The sequence below is a fragment of the Blennius ocellaris genome, assembly GCF_963422515.1.
Source record: "Blennius ocellaris genome assembly, chromosome: 3".
In the NCBI taxonomy this organism is placed as follows: Eukaryota; Metazoa; Chordata; class Actinopteri; order Blenniiformes; family Blenniidae; genus Blennius; species Blennius ocellaris.
This window is the reverse complement of record NC_137652.1, coordinates 25315105-25336971: the sequence shown is the minus strand read 5'-3', so window position 1 is coordinate 25336971 and position 21867 is coordinate 25315105. Positions and strand designations below refer to the sequence as shown.

Below are 21867 nucleotides of genomic sequence, written 5' to 3'. Positions count from 1 at the left end.
CAAACTGGGAAATTTACCAGTTGGTAAAGTATTTTTTTCCCAGTTATTTACAAGACAGCACAAAAATCTGCTGGGAAAAAAAACCCAAACAAACAAAAAAATGTACTACACTGTAGTTGGACTGATTTTTGGAGCCTTCAAGCAGCTGGGAACTCGGAAATCTACCATTTGGGGGAATTCCTAATCGTTCACATGAAACCCAAAATGTCAGCCACATCAAAATGTGCAAACAAATAACAAACAAACGCGGTACTATACAGTTCCGTTGTACAGTAATGGCTTGTTTTTGCATTTATCTATCAGAATCCTCCTGGTTCGGACGGGCTGATTTCCCAGTTGTTCCAGTTTCCAAGTGGGAAATCCCGACTCTGTACTGGTTTTCATAGTTTCCTTAGATTTCATCACCACCTTTCAGTTTGTTTACAGTTTCTTGTAAGTCGCACATAACAACAAAATGCTCAAAACAGAACATTTACCTTGAAGGTATAATCATTTGTAATTTTGGTGGGAGTTTTAAAACGAGCTGAGTGCGGTGAAACGTCGGGAGGAGAGCAAGTGTGATAAAGCAGAAATGTACAGAAACTCCAGCAGTGGGAGGAAGCTTTCACAACACATGTGCGAGCGGCGCGAGCTAACAGGAATCTGCTGCCTGTGGCCTGGCGATCCGCATCTCTCACCGTCACCGTAAACACTGACGGGTTTCAGATTCCAAGAAACTTATCTGCAAAAGTTTCCTTTCGTCCCACATTTATGTCTGTCGGTTTTACATCTTTCACATTTTCTTTCTTTTCATTTTCAGGAACATGTTATATTTTCCAGAAAGTGTGTATATATATATATATATATATATATATATATATATACATACACACACACACACGCACACACATGCTCTTGCCGGTGCGGGCTGGTAAATATGGCGCAACTGGCTTCTTCTGTACAGTAGATCTGTTTCTCAATCGAGATAGTTTCAGTAAGCCCTGCCTGCTGACCTCAGTTCTCCTGCTTCCAGAGAAACATGCAGTTCTTTGAAATCCTCCCCCGCACTTGTGTTTTCACACTTAATGACAAAAGCATAAACCACATTTCCCCTGAAGCCTGCACAAAGACTGGAATAGGCTGACCTTTTTTAAAAAAAAGAAAAAAAAAGAAAAAAATTATACTGACTCTGGCAGAGAAAAGAGGACCCCCCCCTTTAAAAAAAAAAAAAAAAGTAGCCTTGAACAGCACGGACAATTATCTTTTAATAATTTTTTTTTGCAGTTTGAAATTCCCTCACATGCAAATACAGTTCATATCTAGTGCTGGTGGGGTGATAATTAGGGGAACTACAGTGTTTCTAGCTCTAAACTAGGTAATGACTCAGTTAAACAAACACGCACAACGACTCGTTGGATCTTAGGGAACATGTTAGACGTCAAACAACAAACAATGGCTGCTTATTCCTAAAGGGGCACCATGTAAAGTCTGGGTTGTGTTTATTTGGTTTATGCTGTTCACATAGCCTTCAGCCAAATATTTACCTTTGTCAACTTAAACGACCCAGTCCCCCCCCCCCCCCCCCCCCCCCCCCCCCAGTCAAATACAATCACAAATGTGAAATGCCCCGCCCACACGGCAAGTCACCACACAGAGTTTTAGGAGCCCGAAAACATGTATTTTGTGACAATGACTTCCATTTCTCTGAGGATGAACTCTTTATGTTTATACACCTTGTCAACCTGTACAACTTCAGGTTGCACAGTTTTATACTTTTATTGGCCACTTTTTCACCACAAAAGATGCGTGATGATCCACTCTTAATGTTAATGCTTAACCTTAGTGTCAAAATGTTATGCTCCTTAAAACCAAGGGGTGTTTAATGTTGAATCTCTTAAATATGTGCTCCATCTCCTCCATTGTTGCATTGTGTCATGGTTGTTACCCAGTTGTCCTCTGCCCGGCGACTGACCGTCCAGCAGTGGATGTGTCTGAGTCAGCAGGATCGTCCAGCGTGGCGAGGAGCCAGAGCGCTTAAGCCTCTCCAGTGCGCTGCAGCGCCTCTCCATATTGTTCTGTCAGGGGAACAACAACCACAAACACAGCCACGAGCTGCACACACACACACACACACACACTTTTTTTTTTTTTTTTTGAATCATTATTATGTGTTATAATCTGCTCGGATTTGTCTGTTTGAGACTCCATCTTGAAATACCAGTAACAAAGAGGCCGTTCTGTGTGAAGCCTCAGAGGTTAGTTAGTCTGTGGCTTCATTTCTTTCTGCTGCGCTTGGTTGTTTTAAGATTCAGTAAAACATGAGAGACTCTCTGAGTGATAGAGGACCATCCATGCAGGAACAAGAGGAGGAACTGACCCTGGCAGCCTGGGAGAACATGGTGAGAAAATCCCGTGTGTCTGAACAGCTTTAATTGAGAACCATTTCTTTTATCGGAGATACAGTGAAGTACCACAGGCTGCCTCTTGATGATGAATCAACCAGAGATGAGATATATTTCTCTGTCGCATCTCGTCTTGCTTCTGTTGGAAGTGGCTTTCTATAATCCAAGAAATAGGTGAATCAATATGGGTGGATGAGTATCCTTACCCATCCTTACTGACCTCTTGTTTTTTTTTTTGGGGGGGGGGGGTTTGCACACCCTTTTCAGACTGACCTATGCCTCCTCCACAGACTGAGCTGCAGTCTTGTTTTTAGCTCTGTGCAGCACATGTGCCCCTTTTATTACCCTTTTATTAAATGTTAAAGACCTCATCTGTTTGCCCAAAGAGCCCGCTGCAGCTCGAAGGCAAATGTTACCTATAATCATGTGTAATAATAGCAGCAGTGGTGCTTTTAAGCTTTGTGTTTGGGAAATTACTGGAACAGTCTGTCCAGGTTTATAAGCCTGCTATGAAAGTTGTTTTTCCCTCTTGCAGCAGCTCGACCTCTGTGAGGACTCCAGACCTGCAGGCCTGCCTCAGTCTTTCCTGGCCCGGCAGAGGTAGGCCACCCGGGCCAGACGGGCGCTTTGCCCCCGGGCTGCTGCCCGGGAAGGAGGCTTCGTTTTCACCAACAGGACAGGACGGAAATCTCGACTGTGCGTTTTCTGTCCCTATTTTCCTTTTTTCATTTAAGTTGACTGGAGTTTTCCTGTAGTGTGCTTTGATTTTTTTTTTTTTTTTAAGTTTGCTTCTACCTCCCCCTGCTGGTCCATATTGGTACTGCTAACATTCACATGCCGAACTTCTGCAACTTTTCCCATCAAAAGATAATAATTATTATTTCCACCAAATAAAAGTCATCTGGAGCCACAAACCACATTTAATCGGAAAACATCACACAGCTTATGAAGTTATTTATGTATGTTTTACTAAATGCGCATTCATGACGTTTCATGACAACAACTCAATCAATTTAGGTGTTTTAGCTTTTTTGGTCATTTGACCATTTTGACCATTTGTTTCCAGTCATTATAGCCATGAAATCTTTTTTAAGTCAGGTATGCAAATAAAACATTTAAAAAAAGATAATAATAATAATAATAATAATAATAATAATAATAATAATAATAATAATATAATAATAATAATAATAATAATACTAATAATAATAATAATAATCTAGAGACACACATTGGAGATCCCTGTTGTAAATAATAAAAACACAACATGATAGTTTTTCAGTTGAGCATGCTGTTCCTTTTAGAAATAATTCTATGTAAACAACTACTAGATTATGTAATTTTGTTTATTCAATATGTTTAAGTTACATGTTTTAAAATAGACAAAAAAAAATGCAACAACAAATCATGTTATTGACAGATTTCTATATTGATCAGGGTGACTAAAGTAAAAAAAAAAAAAAAACAACACTCATGCATCCTGTCATGCATTTTTATGCAATGTTTGGTTAAAATTTAAGACCGACTATTATATTCTGATAATTGTGAATAAAAAATCCTGGTGGCTTGCAAAAGTCAGTAACTTGCTAACAAAATACAAGATTTTTTTTTTTTTTAAAGACAGAAAATAACAAAATATCCCTCAAAATGTATTTTAGCAAAAGTTTCCTAATCCATTCATCCATCCTTCTGAGTTACAATATCAGAGGGTGCATCACATCTGCAATTCATTCCTGAAATCTCTGCGGCTCTGGGCGATTTCTCTCAAACCAAGGCTGGAACCTCCACTTCCTGTGTCGGATTTTACTTGAGAAGTTGACACTGAAAGTGTGCACTCGTTTGACGCCGGTGAAAGTTTGAGGGAAGGTTGTCGCTGCTCACGGCCTGGTGAGCTCCGACCCCATGCTCACGCTGCGAAAACGCTGGGGTTCGTGGCAGGACGGGACAGCAAGGTAGGACATCTTGTTTCTGGCGAAGGGAGGTCTGAGGACGGCGGCGGCGGCGGCCCTGTTATGGTTGATCACTGGCTGAGAGCTGCAGTGCTCCAGACTGGAGTGGGCAGCTGGCTGAAGCTGGAAAGCAGCGGTGTGATGGGAGGTGACGGGAATGACGGAGACGGGTCGGGTGGACGTCTGAGGCGGAGGAGGAAGCAGTGACGGAGACCTCCAGATCTCTCCCGTCTCTTCGCGGTCGGTTTCCTCCTCTATGTGTAGCTCTTCGTCACTCTTCTCGACTCCACTCAACTCCCGTTGCTCCTCCATCTCGTCGATGTCGTCGCGCTGCTCCGGCGTGTCCCGCTCCGGTCCGAACTGGACGTCCAGCAGAGGCGTCCTCACGCTCTTGTCCTCCCTGAAGCTGCACACGCTGCTCTGGGTGTCCTGCCCCAGCCCGGACGGCAGAGACCCGCCTTTGCCTACTTTACCGCTGTCCTCGTCCTCGTCCTCGCTGGTGCACTGGTCGATGCTGGGGGAGTGGCGGAGCCTCTGGAGCTGGGCCGAGGTGCGACGGAGGGCGCCCCCCATGAAGCCGGTGGGGGACGGCGCGGCGTTGAGGAGCCGGTTGAAGAGGGCCATGTTGGGGTGACGAATGCTGGACTCTTCCAGGTTTTCTGCGATGTCCTCGAGAGGCTGGAAGTGCATCTCCTCTTTTGGGATCCTGGCAAGAGGTGAAGAAAGGCCTGAAGGCGTTGCTGAAAACACTGTTAAGTATTGTGTGCCTTCTAAAGAACAGTGGGCGTTTGACGTGTACAAATCGCAGTACTTTAGGTTATTTCCGCACTTGCACGTTCCTCAAAGGACTTTTCCATCAAGTTCATCTATTGTTCGGGTTTCTGATTAGGACTCTGATTAGTTGAAGGTCTAACGACCACGTTAAAAGCCCTGCGGATGTTTCAGGACCCCTGAAAAGATTATGGATGGAGAGATGGATGGACAGATGCCATTTTGTTTTTGAGAATTGGGGGCGTGGTGGCCTAAAGACTCCACAGAATCAGACTTGGGAACAATAGGTTCCAGGTTTAATTCTCACAGCGGACATGCCAGGAGCCTACTAAATATATAACTATAGACAAGAAAAACTGATGCAAGAAATATGATTTCTCCTATTTGGAAATGCTGTGATTGAAATTTCACTTTTTTTTTCTCTACATTTTGAGTTATTTTGTGTAGAAGTTTGGCTGCAGGAAGTGGAATTAAAAAAAACCCAAACATTTTCAAGATAGAATGTTCATCCTGGGCTTAAATTTGGGACGTTTTATATCCATTTGGGACAGTGACATGTTCAATAAAGTGCTTGGAAATAATCACTTTTGATGAGAACTTATCAGGCGGAGAGACATTTTTTTTTTTTGTCTTTTTGCTCCCAAATCTTATTTTGGTCCATTTCGCTGTGTCAGGAATACTCACAAAATGTAAAATGTCATGTTTATATGACCATCTATGAAGTTGCACTACCTTATTATTTGTATTTACATAATGTTGCCAGAAACATTTCCCTAAAAGGGGGTTTTGTGGCCCCTGAGAAGCGAACAGCCTCGAGTTGGGAGGAGAATAAAACATCCTGAGGGGTGGAGCTGGCTCCTTGAGCACGAACCTTGACCCCTGTTGTCTCCGGAGCAACTTAATGTGGTTTTGAATTGGTGAATGTGGAAAAAGGAATTTCCCCCAGAGGATTTAATAAAGTACGACCTGTTCATTCATTATTCATCGAACACTTTTCATTCCCACCGCCCGAGTTTCCCCGCCTCGCGAAGGGGGGACTCTACCTCAGTGTCATAATAACAGAAGCGTGAATTAAAACTCACGCCATGTCGAAGGTGGACCCCTGGAAGGACGGTTTACGGAGTACGAAGAGCGTGGCGGCGGTGTACGGAGGCCGGGGATTGGAGTCGTTCCAGTAGCGGTCTCTCTCCATCATCGGCAGGTCTCCGTACATCTCATCCACGGCCATCATGGAAACCTGCAGCGCAAGAAGACAAGATGCAAACAGGTGGAGCGTGCATGGAGAATCATGGAGGGGAACCAAGCAGCAGGGTTATATGGAATTGATGCGCTCAGTATTAACAGATTTATCCGGAAATTGATTTTATGTAGTAATTTATACATTTCTTAGTGGTTTTATTTGTGAAACTATAAATAAACTGTTTTCTGGAAGGTTTCAAATGATATTCTAAATATCTACATATGTGATCTGGTGTCCAACTCCTCCGGACTGTGTCCAACAGGGTACTATCCTGGGCCCTCTAATTTTTCATTTTATACTTGTTCTTTTTCTTTTTTTTTTGGCACATGACATTGAAACCAGGTGTGTCAACTTTATTTTAGTTCAAATTCAGCCAAAACGTTTTGAGAAAGTTTCTGTCTTTGCAAAATGTTTCGCAATTAGTACCAGAAATTACTCGTCTCAACATAAAGTTCATTTTAATTATACTTTTTTGGTGCAAAATACAGTCAAATGTCCAAGCAACTATTTATAACCGCACTTTGCGTACATGTTTTTGAAAACTCACGTGGACAGCATGACTTTGAGACTAATATGAGCTGGGAAGTAATAAGGTAGCAGACTTTGAAGGCAGCATCACGGATATCTGAGTTTACAATGTCAGAACGTTTCAAAATGTATTCCTGGTCTGTTTCAGCTGGTGGTTTGCTTTGATTCATGCCCGCGAACATTTCCGTTTCTTCCCCGTCAACAATCTACACAACAACAGTGGAATCTGTTTTCTTGCAGAATTTTTCCTTCCACACGTCATCTCGTGTGTGATTGGTCGGACGTGTGAAGTGGGCGTGGTTAAGACGGACAAGGAGAAATGTTCTGGGGACGTTTCTCGTGAAGTACGAAATGTCCCAACGAGCTGTGTGGTTCTTCTTGTCACCGGGAGTAAACAAACACATTCCTCTGTTCTGGTCATGTTTGTACACACCTTTCTTTTCCTGTCATTTCAGGCGCTTGCAGGACTCCGTCCTGCTTTCGTAGCGTCCTCTGATTTAGTCAGTTTGTCTCTCTACGTCATGCGTCTCTGCTGGCTCTAGTGTGTGTGTGTGTGTGTGTGTGTGTGTGTGTGTGTGTGTGTGTGTGTGTGTGTGTCACAGTCTTTTGGTGAACCACATGTGTTTGTAGCCTGTCTGGTTTTGTCCTTGTTCTCGGGTCCAGGATCTCCCTCATCTGTTTTCCTTGCCCTGCTGGTTGATCACTCGTGTACTTTGCTTTCTTGCGTCTTGAATAAACTGTCTGGGCCTTTTGTCTCCCTCCTGAGGCTTATGGAACAAGATCCTGGATTTCCCATTCCAGTCACTGCCAGAGATATTTATTACTGACAACTTTTTTTTCTTTTTTTAAATAACATTGTTGAAAAAAAGACCTGAAAGTTCCTGTCTATCAACCAGTTGGTCTCGAAGTCGTCGTCATCTTCTCCGAAGGGGTTGATCAGCTGCTCCGCCACCTTCAACGGACAAGAGGGAATCAAACAAGCAAACCAAAGAAAGCGTCGATGGTGTTTCTACCGTTCACCATGTCCCCTGATCAACACACAAGATGTTCTTTGTAAGCATCCATCTGACCTTGAGCCACCCTGCGTAAAAGAAAAACTGCAGCAGGGTGAAGATGGGCACGTAGAGGTCGAGGTCGTGACCCGGGTAACCTTGACTCGGGTCCAGGAACTGACGGCCAATCAGACACACCAGGAAGAAGCTGTAGACGGCCAGCGTCACCACCTGAGGGACCGGTTATTTATTTTTTCTCAGACGGACTGGATTCCCCCTTTAGTTAACGTCATTTCAAACGTGTGAAGCCGGTTCAATGGGCACTGACCTGAGTGTAGACCAGCGGCACGCTGATCATGTCGTAATGGAACAACATGCTGCACTTCCCTCTGAACGCATTCAGCTCCTGCTCACACACAGAAAACCCTCCTGGCATCTCAGACACAATCTTTGTACAAACAAGACACGTTTTAATAAAAAACAAAGTGTGCACGTGTGTGCGTGTGTGCGTGTGTGTGTGTGTGCGTGTGTGTCCCGGTGCACCTCCAGCAGTAGTTTGAGTGTGTGGTCGTCTTTGATGCGACCCTCGCAGCGAGCCACCGCCGCCAGGTTGGTGAACCAAACGCAGGGAATCCAGTATTTGTTATAAGGCGAGTGGAGACCTTCGAACTTCTTCCGCTCCTCTCTCGTCATGAATCCTTCACATGATAAGAGCAATGGAAAAAGGTTTTCAGCGGCTGGTAAAAAAGACTATTCTTATGGTTTTGTCTACTTTAGTCCATGTTTGATATTTCCTGTGCTTGTAGTTTAGACTGCCGGAGAATTAAATGATAAGATTGTTTATGTTGAAGGACTGCTGTTTACTACAACCTTTTGTTTTCTGGAAGCCTTCAGCAGGGGCTGTCAACTATAAAGACTGTGGGTCAAAAGAGAGGTTCTAATCAGTTAAACCACCATGAAAATGGTAAAGATAAAAAAAAAAAAAATAGATTTTTTTTTTAAACAAATTTCTTTTGAATAGCAAAATCCACACTGATACCAGAGCTGAGATATGATTGATGATAGCGTGAAAGATAGCAAACCAGCATTAGACCCAAAGCCACGCTTCCAGGGTGAGTTTGTAAAAACACACATAATCCAACCGATTTTGGGACATTTCACTGTATTTTGCATCAAAATGTTTCATTAAAATTGGCTTTATGTTCAGATTGTAGCAATTTTCAGGAGTTGTTCTTTGGTTTTGTGAAAATATAGAAATGTTCATCATGTATCTCTGCAACCACAACAAAGACAATCTTAAACATTTTAAGGTTATAGGTTATTATAGCAATATTTTACTGGTCCAACCCAGTCAAGATGAATGTGGTCTGTATGTTGGCCCTGAGCTAAAATGTGTTTGACACCCCTGATTTAAAGAAAAGCAGCAGACTTCTTATTTAGTCCCTGATTTGCGAGAAATTACAGATTGTGTTTCTCTTTCTTGTAGAATTTATTATGCATTGAACGTATAATAGGCCATGCTCTCCGTACACGCTACAACCTTTGACATTTCTAACAAGCGACTGATTTTGCCAGATGTTTTTCCAACTTGTTCAAAAGCTGCACCGTGTTTGATTCTGTAAACAATCCGGCGAGCTTCACTTCATCAGCGTCCCGTGATAATAATTACTGGCGCGTGATAACTTCTCTTTATCGCCTCTGGATTTCAGGACGTGCCTGTACTTGAGACTTCTTGTGCACTTGCTGATGTGAAGAATGTACGCGGGGAGAGAAAGAGCGCACACTCGTGATGTGAGCGTCGGATCGCTCCATCCACATCCCCTCAAACAGTGTCGATCAATGAACACTTGTCCATTTTTATTGACGTGGAAGACTGAATAAAGCCTTTACGATTTCATATATTGGAAACACAAATGCCCTGTGCTGCTGGTGTTGCCTCCTCAAAGTCAAAATGCTGCTCTCTGCATTCGGACTGGGATTTTATACAAAATTGGGAAATCCACTAACGTGACTTACATTGTGTGTAAGGAGAAAACTGTAACTGGGTTTAATGAAGGATTTGTGTGTGTGTGTGTGCGTGTGCGTGTGCGTGTGCGTGTGCGTGTGCGTGTGCGTGTGCGTGTGCGTGTGTGTGTGTGTGTGTGTGCATTGAAAGCTCATTAAAGCATGTTTTAATAACTACTAAAGGGATTAACAAAACTTGATTTTGCCATGTTTGGTGGAAACACACACACACATATGATAAAGACCCCCCCACCCCCCCTCCTCACCGGCCTCCACCACGTGGTCCACGGTGGGAAAGCGTTTGAAGACGGCGGTGCTGACGGAGCGCAGGATGAGCAGAGCCGACAGGCTGGCGTAGCGCATCATGGTGCGTCTGAGCAGGCGGCCGCGCTCGTCGCTCCCCTGCAGACCCCCGGACAGGACGCACATGAGCCGGTCGGGCAGCGGGATGCTGGTGTACTGGCTCCACCAGCGGTTCACCACCAGGGTCACATAGAAACCTGCGGGCACAGGATCGGTCCGTGTCCTCCTGAGATGCTCTCAACATCACCAACACCAAGTTCTACTACTTCCTTCCACATTGTAGAGGCATGAAGGGACGTTTCTGGACAAGCACGCAAACCAAAGAGTTGAAAATTGAACAAGAATGTGGTCAAATCCACAGAAGAACTCACCCAGAACAAAGGACATGGGGATGAGGCTGGCATAGTGGTTGCAATAAATCGCCAGTTTCTCAAAATATCTCTTCTGGTCATCGAAAAGGAAAAATCTGAAAAGGTGAAAGAAAAATAGAAACGCACGATGGAGAACTTGCAGAGGCCCAACAAGCATTGAAAGGTTACAGCTAGAATGTTACAACCTTTAAATTGTACTCAGTTGTAACTACTGTAGTTTGTGTGCTGACATTTAGTAACGTCTTCATCAAACTAATCGTTTTGCATCAATGATGATTTGACACGTGATTAAATATGTATGATAAACATTGAACTATTGCTGTTGTTTGCTCTGGCAAAGCATCTTTTCCTTCCAGCTCAACTGATTGATGCAAGTAACTTCAAAATATAATTGATGAACAATAAAAGTGTGTGATTGCAAATGGAAGTTTTTTTTTAAACATAAGCCAAATGCTTTTAGTAAGTCGAATTCACTTTTTACAGAAATCCAGTAAGAAATGTACTCAATTTACAGACTTTTTCCAGCAAGAAACTGAAATTTGTGTAGTTTTGTATATTATAATAATCAATTCATCCTCAATATCAGTTTATCTTGTTCAAGTTTGCTGGAGGCAAGAATAACACATTTCTTTATGTGTAAATGAATGAAAAAGGTGTTTTACGCTGGCATTGAAGTATTGAAATTATCTTAGATAACACCATGTGAAAGGCCTTTTCTTCTCTTTAAATAAACAATACTCATAGTCACTTTTAACTACATTTAACTGCATTGTCAATAGCACGGATGGGATTCAACTTACCTGAATACAATACAAACGTTTAAGCTCATTTATTACCAGATTTATTGGCTTAAAGAAAACATACACACGTTGTACTTAAGTGTTACAATTCAATCCCTGAATTAAAAAAAAAAAAACATAAAACGACAAATACACATAAAAATGACTTCATCGTCGCCTTGTTATAATTAAATACTTGTACTGATAAAACACAAGCGCGAGCAGTCCTCTCTGTCTCACCTGTAAGTGATGCTGATGGCTGAATACATGGCAAAGAAAGCCAGAAACTCTTTGTAGAGCACCTTGTAGATGCTCCCCTTCCAGGCCAGCAGCAGCTTGGAGAAGCCGCAGAATCGGGCATTTGCGACTCTGGCCGTGTAGGTGACAGTCATTAGTGACAGACGGCAGGTCCCCACAATACCAGAGCTGCATTGGACGACATTCCGCAGGTCAACCAGACTGAACAAACACGCTCAATTAACAACTTCAGCTGGGTCAGGGGCCGCGAACAGACGTCAGTGTGTTGCGTAAGAGACAAAAAGGGAGCCACACTCAGCAGCTTTCTCATCATTTTAAATGTCACAAACAAATTCTGCAGATGTTTAATAATGGATAAATGAAACAAAAAGGAAATTTAAACAAAACTGCACTGTCTTACCGTTTCAAGTGCTTCCTCCCGGCGCGTTTCTCAGCGCATCTCCGTGCGTAATTGGCACCGCCGGGAAGGTAAATTCATATTTTTCTCTCGGCTGTGTCGCCTCCTCTGCTCTCACCGCTGGTGTTTCTTCGACGGGTTCATAACTCTGATGTCCTCTGGCGTCCGCCCCGGCCAGTCGCCGCTGAGTCGGCTGCATGTCGGCTTAATCTGCGGTGCCTCCTCTGCGCGTCCAGTGGTCAGCCAGTGCGCCCCGGGGGTAAATCCCCAAAACGGAGGAGGGAGGGAGGAGGAGCTCGTTAGCGCGGCCCCCGACCGGGAGCCCGTGGCTTCGGTGATGGACCGCAAGCGACAGGCCGCAACGCCGGGGCAACCGGGAGCGCACAGGGCCGCGCGGCGCGGCGCAACGGCGCGGCGCAGCGCGGCCGCTGGAGCGTGGAAAACTGTCGTGTCAAGTGATATGAAAACAACAAGCAATTACTGTAACTGTGAACTGTAATCACTGCTTGTTGCAAAATCATCTCAGAGTGCAGAAAAACTGGATCTTATGTCATCTTTATTTGATCTTAGAACAAAGACAACTACATGTCAGTGTTGAAGTTTAATTAATGCGTCATTTTCTTGATATTATTGTGTTTAAGTCAGTTTGATTGTGCGGTTTGAATATTTAGACCTAGATGAGATTGATGTAAATGTGCTCCCATTAAAGTTTTACACCAGAAGCACACTTTAATACAACCTGAGGAGGTTGAGGGTCTTTTGTTTTTGTACACCTAAGCAGTTGGTTTCAAGAAGCTACAAATACAATTTCAAGTTATGACGTTCCTTCAGTTGATAAGCATATGAAGATATTTTTTTTCTAATAAAGAAGGTCCTCCCCTCAGAGTTAATCACCTGCACATACTCCTGAATATCTTTTACCAAACGGCATCAAAGTGCATGATTCAACTCATTGACACAGATAGAATATGCTTGAAACCTGCAAGTTTTGTCAGGTTTCTATAGGTTTAATGTACGTTGCTATAATCATGACCCAGATTAAACCATTTGAAGGCATGTGAAAGGCATTATTCCATCCCCTATTCTGCTTTATAAGAAGCATTTAGATAGAAGGAATGACCACAGAAGACTTTCATCAGAGTCAAGATTGTTTTAATTAACACTTGTAATATAATTTAAAGAAAATCTCTAGAAAACAGAGGCTTACTGACTGGAAAGCATTCAGTGATAGAGAGGGGAAACGCTCGGGTGTTAACGGGTCATCTATGGAGCTTTCCGTTAGGGAAGCATCAGTGAAGCCAATCGGTGTTCAATCACGGGGGCAACGATGCTCACCATTCGTTTGATCTAGCACATTCAGTACAGTTTAATGAACAACGCTCTAAATAAGGCTGCTGCTGTCTTCCAGATGTTCCCATACAGTCCTCGGCACACCAGCGTGGAGCGTCTTGACGAGCACTGTATGGGAACTTGCAGTGGGGATTCAGCCTCTGGAGTTTAAACAACGAAGCCAACACGAGGACACAAAGCTCCCGACTCCGATCTGCACGTTACGCCTCGGCATGTGAAGAAAAAACCCAAAAAAACACATTTCACCTCTCTTCACTTGCGGGGGACACGGACGCTCTTGGTCAAAAGAACAAAACATTATTAAAGACCACATTAGTTAGTGGTGTTTTCATTGCCCTGCCGTCTCACCCCTGAATCTGGAGGAATTTGGATGGATACTCGATGCGTTTACAGAATGCGTGAAGTTGAGAGTCCGAGGAGGGAACAGATATGATCACACAGGGAGCAGCACGGCGTGAACATCAACCATCTGAAAGCGGTTTTTATCCCCCCCCCCCAAAAAAACAACAACAAAAAAAACACCACGGCACCGCCACCGGAGACACTTCAGATTCACAGCCGAGGCCGAGCAGGGAGGAGGAGGAGGAGGAGGAGGGGGAGGGGGAGGGGGGAGAAACGTTAAATGCTTGAAGTAGGAAATAGAACAACTGCCACAGAGGATATGAGGACAGGAGAAGGTGAGAGTGAGAGTCGCGCCATCGGCTGCCATTCCGTGAGCGGAGCGCTGAGCGGCTCGCCTGGAGGCTGCTGCTGAGGAGGGTTTGAGGCTGGAGGGAGGCGGGAGGTGAGTTCAGACTGCAGAGGAGGCCCGGAGGAGGAGGAGGAGGAGGAGGAGGAGGATCACTTGTTTGGGGGTTTGTATGGTTCCAGAAGTTGCTGAGAGAACGTGTTGACCTTGTCAGCGCCTCGAACTTCATGTGGCAGCAGGGGTAACTTGACTATGTGGAAATCTTCGTAGAGGTCCTCCATCTGAAGGGGAAAGAGAGACACGTGAATGGAAAGCGCTCTTTTCGCCACACGAGTCGGCGGCGGGAGGTCCCGTCTGCAAGTCCGTACCTGATCTAAATACTTGGACTGGATTTTGTGGCGGGCTTCACACATCTTGCACGGCCGGTCCGCGTCGGGGAACACCAGCTGGTTGACGATGATGTTGTGCGTGTCGATGCGGCACTTGGCCAGTTCCTGGATCAGCCGCTCCGTCTCGTAGAGCGACAGGAACTCGGCGATGCACACGCAGATGAAGGTGGTTTGGTCCTGATGGGAGGCGGGACAACAAGACGAAGACACTTTTAATGCAAAAACATAGTTTTCTGTAGAGGGGATTAAAAAAAAAAAAAGAGTTTTAGAAATTTGTGAAAACTCTTTCTGGAACCTGAAATTCTATATAAATTTAAACTCTACAAAAACTACATTCAGGGGTTGGATAAAATATTAAATGCCCCCCCCGACAGATACTTGATCGATCGATTCATTCCCGTTGTGCACGTGGAGACGGGCTCAAAGGATCAGAGTGATGCAAAGTGACTTCACATAATCTTCAGCACGGACCCACACAACGGCTACTCCAGCCACTTGCAGTTTTTTTTTTTTTTTTTTTTTACTATCATCGCCATCGAGCGTGCGCAGCAGCGGACGAAGCCGAGGCCCGAGGCTCCGGAGAGCAGCAAGTGTCCCCCGACCGGGACGGGGCGTCTTTGAAGAGCCACTGCACTGCACTTGCGCTCAGTGGCAAAGTGTGCGTTAATGGTTTTACACCTACTAAAATAAAGCTTTGCTCCTTTTGCTACAGCCAGCGGACGCTTGGTGGCTTCAAACACATTTCTCCCACAAAGGATAAAAGTGTTAAAAAAAAAAAAAAAAGAAGTCACTTTGCACTTAAAAAAGCTTTTTTGTTTTGTTTTATGAAGTCAAATCATCAAAGATGATGTAAACAGAACACAAGCTGGATGTTTGTGGTGGGATTTGTACTACCTCAGAACTCAAGACAGGCTGAAAAATTAATCTAAAGAGAGTAAAAATGATTTATTATTTATGCGCCTCGATTAAAATAAACGGCACTTGTGAGTCTGTCACATCCTGTGTTTGCTCTGCAGTTCAGTCACTCTTTAACTGAACCGATTCAAAGCACATATGCGTATAAAGACCTTCTTGTTCACTGCGAGAGAATTTAAAACTTCCGCAATAATCTTAATAGGTTCATTTCAACATTCATGACCGGTAGATATATTTACCCATAAGACCCAACGAAGGCACTGCTCTTACAAGACTAATGGATTGTTTTACTGATGTAAAGCAGTGGTTGGCACACAACTTTTTGCACTTGAATGACACAAAAACAGAACGCATCTTGTTTGGCCAATCACCTATGGCGAATGCTTTTAAAACACACTCTGGCCCCATATTTTAAACCACTTGTTAAAAATCTTGGGGTAACGTTTGACAATGGTCATAAAATTGATAAACAGATTAGTTCTGTTGTGAAAGCCAGCTTTTATCAGCTCCATCTCCTGGCCAAAGTGAAGCCGTTCCTGGATCAACAGGATCTTGAGAAGGCAATACCTGCTTTTATTAGCTCAAGACTGGACTGTAACACCCTCTATGTCGGCCTCAGCCAGTCTTCCCTCTATGTCGGCCTCAGCCAGTCTTCCCTTTATGTCGGCCTCAGCCAGTCTTCCCTTTATGTCGGCCTCAGCCAGTCTTCCCTCTATGTCGGCCTCAGCCAGTCTTCCCTTTATGTCGGCCTCAGCCAGTCTTCCATTTCACGTCTTCAGCTAGTGCAGAATGTCGCTGCCAGATTTCTAACAAACTCATCCAGACGTGAACACATTCCCCCTGTACCGTCGTCTCTCCACTGGCTTCCAGTTCATTTCAGAATCGATTTTAAACTTCTGTTGTTTGTTTTTAATGCCATCACTGGCCTGGATCCCTCTTGTCTGATATGTTAACTCTCGTGACCGTGGCAGGACTCTGGTTCTTCAGCTCAGCTTCTTCTAGACGTTCCAAGGTGGAGATATAAACAGTGGGGTGTTGCTGCTCCCAGACTGAGGAACAAACTGCCCCCCGACATTCACACCACCACTGATCTCGGCATTTTTAAATCAAAGCTGAAAACTCACTTTTTTAAGTTGGCTTTTAACTCTGTCCAGGGCAGTGTGTTTATTCTGTATGCTCTGTTTTTTTTAATGAATTTCTGGAAGGCTTCCACCAACCTGCAGCACCGTCGCACCTCTCACAGTCAGCACCTGTGCTCTATTTATTGTTTTTATGTATTATTCTTGTATTTGTTTCTTAATGCATTGCTTTTATAGCTTTGTTGTGAAGCACTTTGGGTACCACTGGGTTATTGTAAAGGGCTATACAAATAAAATCAGATTTGATTTGATTTGATTCAGAGAGAGAAAAATGAAGAAACAGAGTAGACTGAAACTGTGGCGAAACAAACTCAAAACTACTTACGGGGTCTTTGAACTGCTCGCTGACTGAGCGGATGACTGGCAGGGTTTCCTCCAGCTTGGAGGCCAGTTGGTCTGCGTTCATGTCGCCTAAACCGAGCATGTTACACATCTGAGAAACGAACAGAAACAAAAAAGAAAAAGGTCCATTCGAGCGTCATCGGCTCCGGCGAAAACGAGTCAGGGACAGACCTGCCGCTCTTCCTCCTCACCTGAGAGATGAACGGGCTGATCTGGTTCTTGATCTGCATGAGGCGGCCCAGACCTCGTTCTACTATGGTGGGAAAGTTGAGGAGGCGCAGTGTGTGTCCGGTCGGAGCGGTGTCGAACACCACCACCGAGAAGTTCATCCCTTTCACTAACCTGCGCGCCGGGAAAACAGAGAGGGAAAACCGAGACGTCACCAGGCCCCAAAAGGCAACAAAACTTTTTGCTCTTTCACATGAAAGTTGTGTCGTGTGAACAGAACCCGTGCTTAAAAGAGGCACTGAGCGAAACGACACACGGGTTCAAAGGAGAGAAAGTGGAGTTCCACTACGACGTCGTGTCTCAATCGATAAGACTTGGCCAACGTTCAGTGTTTTACCTCATGACCTCTGCGTAGCTCATGGCCTCGTCGATGCCGGGGAAAGCGCTCATGGCCTCCTGCATCATCTTTTTGCCCATGCTCAGCATGTTGTCCTCCTCAAAGAACTCGTCGGGCAGCTCGGCCACGCCCAGGCTCGGATCGATCTCCTGCACACGTCACACAACACAAACTCGTCAGCCGGGGAAAGTTTCCAGGCCCTCTGGACATTCAGTTTGTTACACAGCAGCACCCCCGAGACTAAAATCATCCTCATGACTTCATCATTACTTACCAAAAAGGACAAAAAATAAGCATCTTTCTTTGTCTAGCTTCTCGAAAATTTAGGAATAAACCTCTGGACTTGTCTTTACCTATAGGTCAGTGTGTCCTCAGATTTTTAGAAGCGGTTTCTGAATGGAAATTACTGCAACAGCGCATCGGGAAGCGGTGTCATTGAGCTGCAACGTACCATCGCAAAGAGGTTGTCGTAACCTTTGACCTTCGTTGGCACCTTGGAGAACTTCTGGTCGAAGGCGTCGGAGATGTTGTGAGCGGGATCTGTGGAGATGATGAGAACGCTCTCTCGGCTCCCGGCCAGCTGGACGGCCAAACTGCAGCTGAGAGAAGGGGAAAATAAAAAGGAACAGCCAACATCAGCAACACAGACGGACAGAACAGGTCGAACTGAATCACTGACTGCAAACAACTTCGAACCTAAACCAGGTGATCTATCATTAAACCTTCAAAAAAATAACCATTTTATTTTCAGTAAAAGTTATATTTTGTCTGATTGATCTACTCTTACATGGTACTTCATTGGTTTCAACAACACAACCAACGCATGTTCATAAAAAGTGATCATATGGTCAGAGAGCTGCTTTTTGAATTAGTTTTCAACAATCGCTAGTTTTTTCTCATTCGTAAACTGAGTCTAGAGGCTTAATATCACAAAATCAAGCTATTTGAATATATTAAACTGCTTAAAAGGTGAATCATAAAAGAAAATCTCCTGATTAATTTGCATTCTGATAGTAAATACTTGTGTCATATTTAGCAGCAGATTGACTCCTGATCTAAAAAAAATCCTAGAGGTTTATATATATATATATATATATATATTTTTATAAGCATTAATAAAGCAAAGCTGTTGATTGTTTGTTTTTTAAGTGACGTATACTGTTAAAAACTCTTCCACGGAAGAGTTCAAGCTTTGTCTGTTTACCGTCTCCTGGGTCAGCTGGCGCTCGTTACACAACACAGTGTGGAGAGTTAAGTAAAGGCAGATGAGAGGAAGAGATGTTAAAACAAGAAGGCTGTGTGTGTGTTTTTATTCACCATGAAAATCAAACCAGATGAGAGAGGAATGACTCCATGTGTCAGCCGGAGTTTCGGAATAAATGGCGCCCCAGTTCATTGGTGACCGAGTGTCAACAGCGTCTGTCGTTGCTGCTCATAACAGCAGGTATTAAAAACCCGACAGAAATCCGTAGCTGTCGTGGCAAACGCTGTTCAACTGCATTTACAATAAAGTTTCAGAGTATCGTACCTATTATGAGCCTTATTTTAACCCCCGCTGTTAGTAGTTGCAACGATTAAGTCGGTCACCAGCTAACAGGGGAACCGGTTGATCCGAAACACCCGCTAGCGTTAGCTAGTGACTGTGCTTTGACAGCATCCAACCGGCCGGCACCTTAAGCTCGGCCAAAAAAAAAACGTAAACCCAGCGCGCCAATAACCAAAAGCCAGTATTTAGCATACGAGTAGACCATGTATACATATTTCGATTTTTTTTCGTCTTTGCTTTAGACAGGCCGCGTCATTTTAGCAGTAATAGCTAACGTAATAGCCGCTGTCAGCTGGCAACGCGATCCGAGACAGCATCAGGCCTTGAAATCCAACTTACCTGCATGTCGTTTTACCGACGCCGCCTTTTCCACCTACAAATATCCATTTGAGCGATTTCTGCTCGATGATATTCTTCAGAGTTGGTTCTAGCGGCTCCACATCGGGAGCGTCTTCAAACTCGTCTTCTACTGAAGCTGCCATCTTGTCTGTGTACAGTAAACGTCCGCCTGCTGCGTTCAGGGAGCCTCGGTTTTTTTTACGCTGATGCGTTCATGACGCCTCGGTGTTTTGAAAATGATCTGATCGTTTGATACTCCGAGAGGTACCGATCTGCGAACAAGGAGCACCACATTTACAATATATTACAGCTCCCTGATAAAATTGAAAGGTTGGAAAACTGCAAGGATCAGAAGCCACCAAATTTCTAAATTAAACATGCTTAATACCTGTAGAACTGTATTTGTAGTTATTAAATACAATTTTATACGTCTCCTAATGCTGTTTGTATACCTTCGACGCCTCCTAGTGATGGGTTTGTTTATAGTCATAATTGTTAGATTGAAGAATGGGGTTTGATCAGAATTTTTTTTTCATCATTCAATTTCAACGTTTTTATAAGAAACGTATTATTCCCCCATCCTCTCTTTATAGAGATGTGTAATTATTTCCAGCTGGCTAACTATCCTCCGACTTCATCAATCAAGTATTTCTAGAGAACACGATCACATGACTCAAAAGAGCAAATTTCAACAAGATGTGGTTGTTCTGGGCCTCCAAGGGCAACAGATCTGACTCAGTCCTTTCACAGGACTGCTGAATCTCACGCTTCTGACCAAATCAACCACCAGTGAAGAATTGATTCATCATAAATACTAGAAGGAGGAGCAGAAAGCATATGGTGAATAGTTTCACTTCTGACTCCATTACAAACACCAAACGATTTCTTCTATCTATCTATCTATCTATCTATCTATCTATCTATCTATCTATCTATCTATCTATCTATCTATCTATCTATCTATCTATCTATCTATCTATCTATCGTTATGTTCCAGTTGTCAGATCTGTTGCTCCAATAGAAGAAGTATTTACATAATTTTGAAAAAACAAAACCACTCAAATTTCCCATCTGGAACTTTTTATTGAAAATATTTTTTTTTACTATTTATGCTAAAACAATATTTATGTTCAGAGGCTTTTGTAAGCTTACAAATAGACAACCTATTGGCGTAAAACTCAGGTCTGAAACTCCTGACCTTGTTTACTGTATTTGTTAGTTCTTTGAAAGCCTCAATCAGACATGTAAGAATAAGAAACATTATCTGCTCCTGCTATTTATGGTTGTGCATTACTATACAACATTGAGAAATAAACCTTTCTTTTAATTACTGAACAGTGAAGTGGTGACATCATTTGAGTTTGAGGGTGTAAAATCTAAGGTAAAGCTGCACTTTGCCAGTCAAAATAGAACCAAGACAAAAACAAAAGCTTGGATCTATCGACAAGGCTGGTGTGAATCAACAGAATAAGTATAATGACAGAATGAACAGAAATGACAAGTTAGACATTTAATTGGGAAGTTGGAAGTTTGTAATGAAAAGGTTTGAATCCAGAAGGAATCTTTAAGGAAGACTCGCATAATAACTGTAAGTGAGAAACAAAGAGGTAGAAGTTGTGTCTGATTGACTGGATGAAGCTTGAATCAGATTTCTCTCAGTCAACAGGTATTGAAGACTTTCATTCACATGAACACCGACAGGCAGTGACCACCGGGTAAGAGACTTTTCTCCACAAACACTTTTGAATAGTTTCTGCTCCAGTCCCAAAGTCTGACCTTTCGCCCCCGATCCCCCCGGATCCATCTCCTTTATCTCGGATTTCCACGCAGTGCCAGGCCAGGATCTTTATGTGTGTGGTGTGAGCTCGCGCACACTCCATTCCACGAGGAAAGGAGCACCTCTGACCTCCGTCTGACCCTCTGCAGTCCGTCTGCCGCAGCCAGCGTGGCCAGAAAGCCGCTCCCAGGTCGACCCACAGCTGGTGCAAATCACAAGCAGCCGCCTCCACCAACCAGCTCCTGACGGCCCGAGCGACGTCGGAAGGCAGCGAGCCGAGGTCCAACTCCGCGGCTTCCTCCTCCAGCTTCTGTCGAAGGTTTTCTGCAGCGTCTCGCAGCCCCGCGTGAAACGTGTTGTTGTTGTTGTTGTGTTTATGAAGCAAGAGAGGTTGTCGTCCTCCAGAGGCCTCGGGCGGCTCGTCGACAGACATCCAGAACGGGTCGAAAGAGGATCCCAAGAGGCGCAGGAGACGGGAGCGACGGGGAGGTCTGGGTTTGGGCATGTCGCGGTAGTCCTCTGCGTTCATCCGCAGGGCGTAGGGGCGAATCGGCTGCAGGTATCGAGGCAGACTGGTCCTCAGCTGGACGAATGACGGGTCCCAGTCTGCGACCTCCTTCTCGCGAACACGGTCGGTGTCATTTCCAAAGTGGCGGTAGCTTGATGTGTTGGAGTTAAAGGCCAGAGGCGTGTGACAAAGGCTGACGGAAGTGCAGCAGAGAAAGACACCCAAATGAAAGGACCCGCACATGTTCTTCAGGTCTGGACCGTCGCTCAGACGAGTGAAAAATAGCCTCTTCGGTCTCCAGTGTGAGGCTTTCGCGTCTCATCTGGGAGCTCCTGA

The 21867-nt window shown here is 44.2% G+C and overlaps 3 protein-coding genes across 3 annotated transcripts; all 3 read right to left on the bottom strand.

Moving 5' to 3' along the window:
- Positions 1–4113: 4113 nt before the first annotated feature.
- best2 (bestrophin 2) lies at positions 4114–12102 on the bottom strand. The gene is made up of 10 exons (XM_080519235.1): positions 11977–12102; positions 11559–11744; positions 10540–10634; positions 10132–10365; positions 8405–8559; positions 8190–8267; positions 7940–8092; positions 7741–7821; positions 6184–6338; positions 4114–5036 (listed from the first exon to the last, which is right to left on the bottom strand). The coding sequence occupies exons 2-10, from the start codon at positions 11708–11710 to the stop codon at positions 4259–4261; spliced, it is 1881 nt and encodes a 626-aa protein (XP_080375361.1). The 5' UTR covers positions 11711–11744; positions 11977–12102; the 3' UTR covers positions 4114–4258.
- A 1012-nt stretch (positions 12103–13114) lies between these two features.
- On the bottom strand, positions 13115–19393 carry get3 (guided entry of tail-anchored proteins factor 3, ATPase). The gene is made up of 7 exons (XM_080517104.1): positions 19247–19393; positions 17813–17960; positions 17362–17510; positions 16988–17138; positions 16780–16887; positions 14380–14577; positions 13115–14292 (listed from the first exon to the last, which is right to left on the bottom strand). The coding sequence occupies exons 1-7, from the start codon at positions 19387–19389 to the stop codon at positions 14164–14166; spliced, it is 1026 nt and encodes a 341-aa protein (XP_080373230.1). The 5' UTR covers positions 19390–19393; the 3' UTR covers positions 13115–14163.
- On the bottom strand, positions 19383–21774 carry LOC308144914 (uncharacterized protein; the record flags this gene model as incomplete). The annotated part of the gene is made up of 2 exons (XM_080516198.1): positions 19383–19518; positions 21023–21774. The coding sequence occupies 2 exons, from the start codon at positions 21772–21774 to the stop codon at positions 19425–19427; spliced, it is 846 nt and encodes a 281-aa protein (XP_080372324.1). The 3' UTR covers positions 19383–19424.
- Positions 21775–21867: the final 93 nt, after the last annotated feature.

What these genes read in the sequence shown, in the direction of transcription:
- get3 (XM_080517104.1), bottom strand. Translation starts at nt 19,389, where the DNA reads ATGGCAGCTTCAGTAGAAGACGAGTTTGAAGACGCTCCCGATGTGGAG. An exon ending in GTCGGTAAAACGACATGCAG is followed by an intron (nt 17,961 to 19,246) that starts GTAAGTTGGATT and finishes CCCTTCTCTCAG; the next exon opens with CTGCAGTTTGGCCGTCCAGC. An exon ending in GCGAGCAGTTCAAAGACCCC is followed by an intron (nt 14,578 to 16,779) that starts GTAAGTAGTTTT and finishes GCCTCCCATCAG; the next exon opens with GACCAAACCACCTTCATCTG.
- best2 (XM_080519235.1), bottom strand. Translation starts at nt 11,710, where the DNA reads ATGACTGTCACCTACACGGCCAGAGTCGCAAATGCCCGATTCTGCGGC. An exon ending in TGATAGACAGGAACTTTCAG is followed by an intron (nt 6,339 to 7,740) that starts GTCTTTTTTTCA and finishes CTTGCGCTGCAG; the next exon opens with GTTTCCATGATGGCCGTGGA. An exon ending in GGGTCCACCTTCGACATGGC is followed by an intron (nt 5,037 to 6,183) that starts GTGAGTTTTAAT and finishes ACCTCTTGCCAG; the next exon opens with GATCCCAAAAGAGGAGATGC.